General features: G+C 52.7%; 1 protein-coding gene across 1 annotated transcript in view; it reads right to left on the bottom strand.

Annotated features, from left to right (window-relative positions):
* Positions 1-254: 254 nt before the first annotated feature.
* Positions 255-9,617, bottom strand: part of LOC120869436 (receptor-type tyrosine-protein phosphatase T) — a 400,388-nt gene continuing 391,025 nt past the window's right edge. The window contains exons 22-23 of the mRNA XM_040248753.1: positions 8,645-8,780; positions 255-7,587 (exon numbers count right to left, since the gene is read on the bottom strand). Coding sequence (XP_040104687.1) covers positions 7,534-7,587; positions 8,645-8,780 — 190 coding nt within the window. The 3' untranslated portion in view covers positions 255-7,533. The remainder of the gene's footprint in view (positions 7,588-8,644; positions 8,781-9,617) is intronic.

Genomic DNA, 9,617 nt, shown 5'->3' with positions numbered 1-9,617 from the left:
AAATGAACCTGAAGAAATCCAGTCCAGGGATCCCCCTGGGGTTCCAGTGGTTAAGACTCCACACTCCCAGTGCAGGGGGCATGGGGGTCAGTCCCTGGTTTGGAACTAAGATCCCACATTCATAGGGTGTGTGTGGCCTGAATTTTTTTAATTGAAAAAATAATCTAATCCATAATAGGCTTTTTTCCTTCTCCTCCTTCAACTTGTCTCCACCTTACCCCACCCAACCTCAGGAAGACACCAGTGCGCAGATGTTAGGAAAACATGAATCTCAGGGTCACAGCTTTATTGTATAGATTTTCAACACAGCCATATTACAAACATCATCAGGGAACATTTACAAGAATAAATAAGATGGACTTGCAGGTGTAAAAAGATTACACTTCACTGTAATGTATAGTCAAAAAATATATCTGATATTCATTGACCTGACATTATTTACCTTCTGCTTTTTTAAGCTAGAATTGGAAAGGAAAAAAAAAAAAAACATTGACAGTACAGTGCTGGCTTTTTTTTTTTTAAGTTGATTTATTTTGTTTTCTCTTCTCACACGTGCTTTATCTATCAAACACCCAAACTGTACAAGTGCAGGCCGCTGGGACTCATGGAGGAGGCTGCCGACCGTGTGGAGACTTTGGTCTCATGCAGTATCACGTGCCCGGTGGACATGGAAACGTCAGTCTCCCTGGAGTTGATGGGAACCCCGTGATGGCCCTTCTAGGGCTATGATGGTGTCCAGTAGCCAAGGCAATGCAGATGCCCTGACTCTCTGCCTTTCATTGGCTGGTGAGATGTAGGGTGGAAGGGAAGGTAGGAAGTGCTTTCAAGTCTGATCGCCAGTGTGGGTTAGCCTGGGCTAGTTCAGGGTCTGTCTGGCAATGAAATGGATGTACTGGGGATGAGCCACTGTGCTTTTGCTTTTGCAGTCTGCTCTAGTAGGTCTCAGGTATGGGGAGGGGTGTAGACGTCACCTCTGGAGTTAAGGTGTATGGTACGCAAAGCCCTGCTCTGGGTCCTGCTCGGACCTTTACTGATTCTGCTGTCAGTGATGGCCCTGTGGGCCAGTGGGCCTACACTGTGACTGGTCTCATCAGAGATCTTGGTGGGCATGGGCTGTGTGGCACAGCAGCTGCTCTCTCTGGGTAGACTCTCTTTGGTCATACCCAGCCTGGATGTGTGGCCAGAGAGGCTCTCGGCCCGTGCGGTGTGGGGGGCAGCAGGGGACTGGGGGCTTTAGCTCACACAAGCAAGCACAACGTTTGGCTTTGTGCTCTGCAGGAAGGAAGGCGTTCCAGCAAGGCCCTAGCATCTCACTCATTTGGGGGGAAGAAACCTAAAGGCCATCTCAGCAAAGCTCCTTCTTCCCTTTAAAAGGACGTCTGGCTTTTGCTGGACAGCTGCTAAGATGGGGCAGCTCAGCTTCTCTGGCAGGTAGCAAGTCCTCTCTTAGAGCTATGAAGTTTCACCCACTGGTCCCGGTTCCGCTCATGGGGATGACGATGAGAATTTATCTGAAGGCCTGTGGAGGGTGTGGGCACTGGTATTCTGCTTGACCTGTCAGAAGTCTGATCTGACCTGGGAAGTCACCCCTCTGTCCCTCTGAGCCTTCAGACTGCCCTGGAGGCTTTGGTCCAAAGAACACCTTACACCATTAATCTTCCACAGGAGAGATAGGGGCACCATCGCAAAGCGGACCCACTGGTTTATATTCACAAGTGCAAAGGCACTGAGGTAAGTGTACAGAAACTCAGTTTTGCAATTTTGACAGGTTGCTTCATATTCCCTTTTCTCCTCTGATTCTAAGCATCCCACCCACCAAGGAACCATAAATTAATTACCTTGAGCTCCAGGCCTTCATGCCGATACCATCCTTTCAACACTCCAAGCACCCCAGACTGTCATTCTCTGGGCATTTCTACCAAGAACCAGGGTCCAAATCCCACTGCTCAGAACAGCTCTCAGACACCTATGGAAGTTCAAGGTAACCCAGCCCCAACAGCCTTTTCCTATAGGATGCCCATTCTGAGTCCTACACCTTTGCGTCAGCCGCAGTGACTATCCCAATCTCTTCGATAACTAGGATGCGAAGTCTGTGGTCTCCCATTATGGGCGCTGAATCTGTGTCTTGGGGACCTTTCATGGGTGGATTTGAGGGGGTGCATGTGGCCCCTCTGACCCTTCCCACCTCTTCTGGAGGTAGGTGGGAGGGATGGTCTCTATGCAAGTATCGTATACCAGCCAGAGTCACACGAAAACCTACCTTTGGTCCCCAGGAAACCAGAAGAGTGCACGCATGTGCACAAATATGGCTTAGACATCTCTTTGTGCTTCTGAGGATCATATCCACGGTTCTGAGACACTGGAGCCCCCTCTGCTCTCTGCCACTGATGTCTCTCCTTGCTGTTTCTCAAAGGCAGATCCTGGCTAGATGAAGCCAAGGCTTGCATTTTATCACCGTGAGGCATGTCTCTGTGGACAACTCCAACATGGAACCCTTGCATGGGGACCCAGAAACAAGGCTGAATCTCAGCTGGTTCCCTCCAGCTGGATTCACATTGCTCACTTCCCTGTCATATCTGGCTGTGATTTGGAGCTGGCATCACTGGCTGAGAAGGAGCTCAGACTAGTTAGATGATGGGGGGGAAGGCAAGTCAGGGCCATCCATGAGACTCACATCTCATCTTCCTCCCCGCAGCTTCGGTTGGCCATCCATCCCCAGGGATCTTGGCCCAGCACAGTGTGTTGGCATTATGGTTCAGGATTAGCAGTGAGCTCATCTTACCCTTGGGCTCTCCTGTGTTTTCCAGGGCATTACTCCTGACTCAGCTTGCTGCTGATGCCCCAGGAGAGGCCAGATGCAGGCTAAAGGAAGGTGGTTTTCTTCATCCTGTTCTAAGGCAATGAGGTTCAGGGGAACTACCATCTCCTTCCGTGTCACTGGATCTGGGCTGGGCAGTTATTCCTGCAAAGATGACCTGATATGCTCCTGTTTGCTCCTCCCTGTGCCTCACTTCTCTCTGCAGCATCCTTGCTAGACTGACCCCTCTGCACACAACAGGTATTCACACTGTCTCGAGGAAATGTGGATCACGGCAAGGACACACACCAAAGAGCTAGCTTACAGCGGGGACACAGTGATGAATGAACACAACTGATAAGTCACAGGGAGAATTAATCATCTTTTCTCCCAGAGAGAGACTTGTTCTAAAGCAACATCCTTGTTCCAAGTGGTTCTGCCCAGTCCCTCCCTATTCCCTGTTCTACTGCGTCACAGAGGTGACCACTTTGCCCAGTAGACCCTATGCATTCTTGGTTCTGAGGATTCCCGTTGGGTCCTAATGTCTTGGCTTTGCCTTCCTGGTTTCCTACCCAAAGATCCCCAAATCTGCCTACTTCTGCCAGTCCAAGGCTTCTCTTTCCACATCTTTTCCCACTGATTAGTTGGTTCAACATCCTAAAGCCAGGAAATGACTGGGCTAGATTAGAACTGAAGACTGAGCCCTTTCTACCATAACCCCACGTCTCACCAAGGGAGAGACTGTGCCATAGTAAACTGCGCTTCCTGGTGGCACCCCCTCCAGCGCCCTGTATGACATCCCAGTGAGTCTGCAGACAGGGAGGCTTCCTGCCCCTCGTCTGAAGTGTGTCCTCAGGTTGGGCCAGATTAGCAATCACGTGACTCCATGTGGACAGAGGGCACCACCTTCTAGAGGCCCCAGGATTCAGGAGTCTGCTGAGAAGGACAGTGTCATCTTCTCCTTTCCCTTTAGGGCTTTATGGGCTCAGCCTTTGCCATTCCAGATGGGCATGTCTGTGTAATTACAGTAGATGTCAAAGGTTTCTTTTTTCTAGTATGCAACTGAAGGAGACTTGAGATCAGCCCATGAACAGTGAGGTCAGGGAATCCCCACACCAGGGGCAGGTGGTGAGCCAGGGGGTAGGTGAGCTGGACTTGAGCTTGAGTCTGGCATCGGCTTTAGGAGGGAGCAGCATGGCCAGGCACTGTGCCTCTCAGAGTGGGCGGTCACTCCCTAGGGCCATCGTAGTGAGCGGAGGGGGGCAAAGCCACACGAGGGATCAGGCACATGTGGTTAAAAAAATATTGATATACTCTTGTCAAATCAGGCTAAATTAGCGAAGAATGCAAATACTACGTGAATTGTTAAACATGAAACTGAAGGAGTTTTGAGCTGACTGTTGTCTGCTTTGGGTTTTGCGAGATCTACTGGGCCTTCTTCACTCCAGTCTTGGCTCTTAAGGGTCCCTCCCACCCCCGCCCCCTGCACCCTGTCATGGGAAAATCTGAGACACAATAGTGGAAAGAGACTGTCTTTGAAGTTAAAAGAACCAATTTAAATCCTGGCTCCCTCCTTTACTAGCTGTGGTGTAATGCTTGGCGGGGAGGGGGGCGGTAAGTGATTTCTCCCCTCAGTCTCCTCATCTGTAAAATGGGGACAGTTGAAAGCACGTCTTAGGGGTGTTGGGAGAACTGGGTGAGCTCACATTAGTCTCCAGCACAGGGTCTTCTGGTTGCACAAGATGGGTGATACCCGGCAGGCAGGCCGTGACTTGGGCTCCATCCAAAGAGAAGATGGAAAAGCAAGATGATGCCTCCCATTCCCACAAAGGGAGGCATGCTGTGACCGTCTGGAGGCTCAGGGCCCCTGGCCCCAGGACCTTCACACCAGAAAGGAGGACAGGACAACGAGTTAGGTTACAGCTAGGATACAACTTGAAGATGTGTAGGCCAGACATGCATGCAGGTGGGACAGTTCCTGGCTTCTCGTTAATTCCTTCCATCTCCAAACAGGGTCCACATCGAGGAGGTGAGAACCACGAGGCTTTGTGCTTTTCACAAGTTTCCTTCTCCCCGAAGTCACATTCTAAATTCCTACCATTTGAAATGATAGAAGCCACAGTCATTTCATCTGCCAGCAATTTCACCCCCTCCTGAGCAGAATAAATCCTAGGGCTTATTTGTATTGGAGACCAGCCCCCTCCCCGGCTCCTGTTTTGCACAGATGAGCCCCGGATCTGAGGGAGAAGTATGGAGCAGGCTGACTTCCTGTGCTACAGGCTTCTGGAAGGCTGGGGAGGGCTGGCTAGAGCAGCAGGCTGGAACCGGTGGGCCGGCAGGCCCAGTGGGGTGGGGGCCTGGGGCCAGGGCACAGCCATGAAAGGGAAGAGCAGGCTTGGGGCAGGGCTGCTTTCCTGATTGAGTCGGGGGTCCCTGGGCTTCAAGACAGTCCCGGAGCCCGTGCCGACAGGAGCAGCTTCTGTGAGCTCCTGCCGTGTCCCGTCCTCGGGCCCCGGGGTCTGGCTTGGTCCCCTGCTCTGTGACGTAGCAGAGATCCTGATTTCTTCACAGAAGCTGGGCCTCTGAAAGTACTGTGTATTTTGTTCCAGCAACAAACGATGAGCAGACAGACAAATAGATATGATATTAAAAAGTGTACGCTTAAGGGAATGTGTTCACAGTGTCTGATGAAAGGAAGAGAGGCAGCCCCACTGGCCCCAGAGGGGGCCTCCTCACCACCGAGCTGAGCGCACTGCTCAGAGCTCCTGGGCCCTGCTGCCCACAGGTGCCAAGTCTGCCCTGCGGGTGGGGCTCGCCGCTCCCTCCCCCCTGGCTTGTCTCCTAGCTCAGCGCTGCCAGGCTCAGCGCTGCCAGGCTCTGCTCCAACTGGGCTTGCCTCCCGCCCTCTTGCCCACTCCCAAGGATTCTGCACACCTCTGTGTCTTTGCACGTGTTCTTTTGGCCTGAATTTCCTTCTCTTGGTTGTTCTCCCCGGTGGTGGAAGGGAAGTCACCTCCTCTAACAAGCCCTGCTGTGAGGCTCGAATAACCCTTGATGTTGTATTTAGGTTCAATTTCCCCAGAATACAGTAAGCTCTGAGGGAAACCTGTGCTCCTCATGCCCTGTCTGGGGCCAGACCAGCTTCCAGGACGGCACGTCCTGGATCCCAGGCCACCCCGGGCTGCCAGGTACTGTACCAGAGCACCAGCTAGAGACCCAGGTAGACAGTGTCCCTGGCTCACAGACCTCACAGTCTGAGGGCCCAGGGAGCGGTTTTCACTGGCCAGGGTATGAGATGGGACTAGCTCTCTTGGGGAGCCGGGAATGAGTTACTAAAATACATTTGAAACTCTGAGCTTCCCAGAAACACGGGCATCAGAAAAAACTAGATTGCCATTTGTGGAGTTTGCTGATCAGAAGTTTCTGGCCTTATTTTCCCTCCATAAAATAATTGCTTGGCTATGAAAGGATGACAGTACAGGTCTCACCCTATGATCTGTCTTTTGGAAACCTGGGGAAGATGCCTCAGTGTCTTCAGTTGTAAAATCAGGGTGATCACAGGTGAACAGACTCCCAGGGTGGGGTGGGGGTGGGGTCCAAGAATGTGCCAAGTCTGATATATAGTAGATGCTTAGTCAAAGTCGGCTCCCTGTCATTGACTGACCCACACTTTGGGCAAGATCCCCAGGCCTGATCCCCGAGCTCTGTTTTAAACTGGAGTATCATTGGGTCCACAGTGACCTTTTCTGAGATGGCAGCTGGGTTGCTCTAGGCAGGCATTCAAATTCAGAGCTCTGGGGTATGCCCCTCTGTCAGCCCCAAATGAAACTCCCCTTGCTCTGCCGCTGTGCTGCCCCTGGGTGGGGGGACCTCTTGGGGACCTTGCTAGGGAGATAACAGGCCCAGGAGATTGGTCTTACAGCTACACAACCGAACTTCCCTCCCCACCAGTTTTTGACATCAGAGAATAAGACTTTACACCCTCCAAAAGAAAGTTTCTTTTCACATACACTTTGGAAAATCATCAGTCTTCTCCATCCCTCCCCGAGGAGTCACCGCCCAGGACACACAGGGCCAGCCGGAGCCCTGCCCCGGGAGGCAGTCCAGAGGAAGGCAGCCAGGCTCCCTGCAGTCCCACCCTGCCCCACCGAGCACAAACAAGCCAAGAAAACCTGGATCCCGGACAGCCGCGGACTGGCCGGTGAGTGGCAGAAGGTCAAGGCCCCGGGCTGGGGGAGGGGTACAGAATGGCGCTGGGCTAAGCCCCATGCAGGTGAGGCGGGAGGGTGGGGGCCTCTGCTGTGCACTCGGGAGCATCCCGAGGTCCCAGTGATCTAGACCGGCGGGTGTCTGATGCCAGGGGTCCCGGGAGAAGATGATGGGGGCAGCAGCGCAGTGACCCCACGAGCCCAGTCACATCCCCCTGCACCTGCACAGCCGGCTTGCCGTGAGAGTCACAGACTGGAAAGAGCAAAAGCAAGAGGTCTGGGCGCTGAAAAGTCCGGGCCTTGCTCTGGGTGCACTTCTGCAAAAGACGCCGGGGCCTGTCGGGGTAACCGCCTCCACGGCACCCAGAGACCCTGGGAAGGTGCCAGCCCGCCGTGGACCACAAGGTCGCCAGTCTTCTCCTTGGAGTCAGGCAGGGTGCTGCCCCTGAGCCCAGTTGCTGCCGTTCACAGAAAGGGGGCTTGGCCGCAGCAACCTCTGGACTCTGGCAGGTTCCCCGAGCCGTCGGGCTAGAAGGAACTTAAATATTCCAGCGCCACCTCGTATACAAATTTATACTGGTCCTGAGGAGGGGGAGAGGCAGAGAAGGAGAAGAGATGATGAGCGAGGGATGGAAAGTGCATTTAGTTCAGTGTGGCGAGAATGTTACCTATGTCTGGACTAACAGTCGAGTCAAAATGTCCACGCAGATTCAGATTCAGTCAATCTGGAGTAGGGCTCGAGGGCCTACATTTCTGCCAAGCTCACCCAGGACGCTTCTGCTGGTCTGTGGACCAGCCGTGGAGCAGGCCCTCACTCTCCGTAAGACCACACTTGTCACAGATGTCAAGACTCATGTTAAAGCTCTCAGTGTATGGCACGTCTCTATCTCTGCACCAGGTCTTAACCTTCAGAACTCTGCCACCAAGTTTCTTCCTGTCCTTTTCTTTAGAATATCCTAGCTTGATGCTTTATATGGTAATTATTAGCATAAATTAATGAGAATAGGTTTAAGTAAAGTTAAGTGTTAGTTGCTCAGTTGTGTCTGACTCTTTGCAACCCCATGGACTATAGCCTGCCAGGCTCCACTGTCTGCAGGATTTCCTAGGCAAGAATACTGGAGTGGGTTGCCATTTCCTCCTTCAGAGGATCTTCCCGACTCAGGGATCGAACCCATGTCTCCTGCATTGCAGGCAGCTTCTTTTTACCACCTGAGCCATCAGGGAAATCCAAGAATAGGTTTAGGCCTGAATCAAAAACATAGCACAGAAAAACTGGAATGAACATTTGGGCAATATCTTATGGAAAAAGCTGAATGGATGTTCTGGTCAACTCAGTAATTCACGTTCTACTAACCCATCATCCTGTCCCCTAAACCAGAGTTAGTGACACTTCCCTCTGGAGTGGAAAGAAAGTAACACAGAGCAGTGTGCGCCAAGAGGACTATTTGGATTGCTCTGCAGGAGAGAGGCTGGTGAGGCTGGAGGGGAGGGAAGCAGGTCACGTGGGTGCAGAGGGCGGGACTGCAGGTGCTCAGGGAGCAGCGGCCACTGAAGGTCTTCCCTCCGGGATGCTCTTTGGTTCAGGTCCAGGGAACCACCGGCAGCCCCTGGCTCTCGGAGGACAGGCTCGGCCACTCACCAGGGTCTCCACCATGTTAGCCTTGTTGTTCCGTAAGGTCTTCACGATGTGGAACACGTCGATGATGTTCTGCTGCTGGATCATCTCACACACACTGCAGATGGCGCAGAAGGTTCCGCTGCGGCCTCCCCCATTCCTAAACACAGAGGAAGGAGGTGAGCAGACTCCTGGGTACCCCTCAGGCACCTGCTGAGCCCAAGGCCATGTCTGCAGCAGTGGGGGTTGGGGGGGGGGTGGCTGCCCGCCCTGGCAAATGCAAGGGAAGGTGGTGGTAGAAAGCCCAAGCCATAGTTGAGTCCCATCTGTGCCATGAACCTGCTTTGACCTTGGGCATGTCACTTCCTGTGTCTGAGCGCCAGGTTCTTCATTCATATTATGAAGGGGACAGCCTTGGAAAGTTCACTTAGCTTGATGTTTCCTTGGTTCCAGGAGCATGTGACCATCACCCATGGCACATGGACCCAAACCCCCAAGGCAGACAGATAAGAGTGTCTCTGGACATGTGCTGCCTGCTTCCTTGTCCAAAAGGATGCTCTGGGTCCACCCGCACACCCAGTGAAGACAACGGAAGGTTGCGTGTGCTTTTACTTCCAGTTCTTCCCATCCACTAAGGACAACGCTACCAGACACAGCTCTGTGAGCCTCGGGTCAGCCAGACTGGGTTTCAGGTGGGGCTGGGATGGGTGTGAGATGCTGCGTCCTGAGAGCGATGCCTCATCTCTATTTTCTGAATCAGAACATCTTGCGTAACTCGGGATGCATAAATAGAGATACGGGGCTCTCGGCAGGGTCATCCCTCCATCGCACCTTCCCTCTGAGGCCCCGTAAGTCATCCTCATGGACACACCCCTCCAGCTCTTTACAGAAAATCTCTCTAGGAATCTGCCAGGCTTGGAACTCCTGGGTGTGTTGCCAAGAGGAACTAATGATTTCATGTAATGGTCTGAGCCTAAAGAACATCTGGATGGAAACT

This window comes from Oryx dammah, unplaced genomic scaffold (genome assembly GCF_014754425.2).
Source record: "Oryx dammah isolate SB20612 unplaced genomic scaffold, SCBI_Odam_1.1 HiC_scaffold_10, whole genome shotgun sequence".
Taxonomy (NCBI): Eukaryota; Metazoa; Chordata; class Mammalia; order Artiodactyla; family Bovidae; genus Oryx; species Oryx dammah.
Note: the sequence above shows the minus strand (reverse complement) of the source record. Positions and strands in the feature narration are given on the sequence as shown.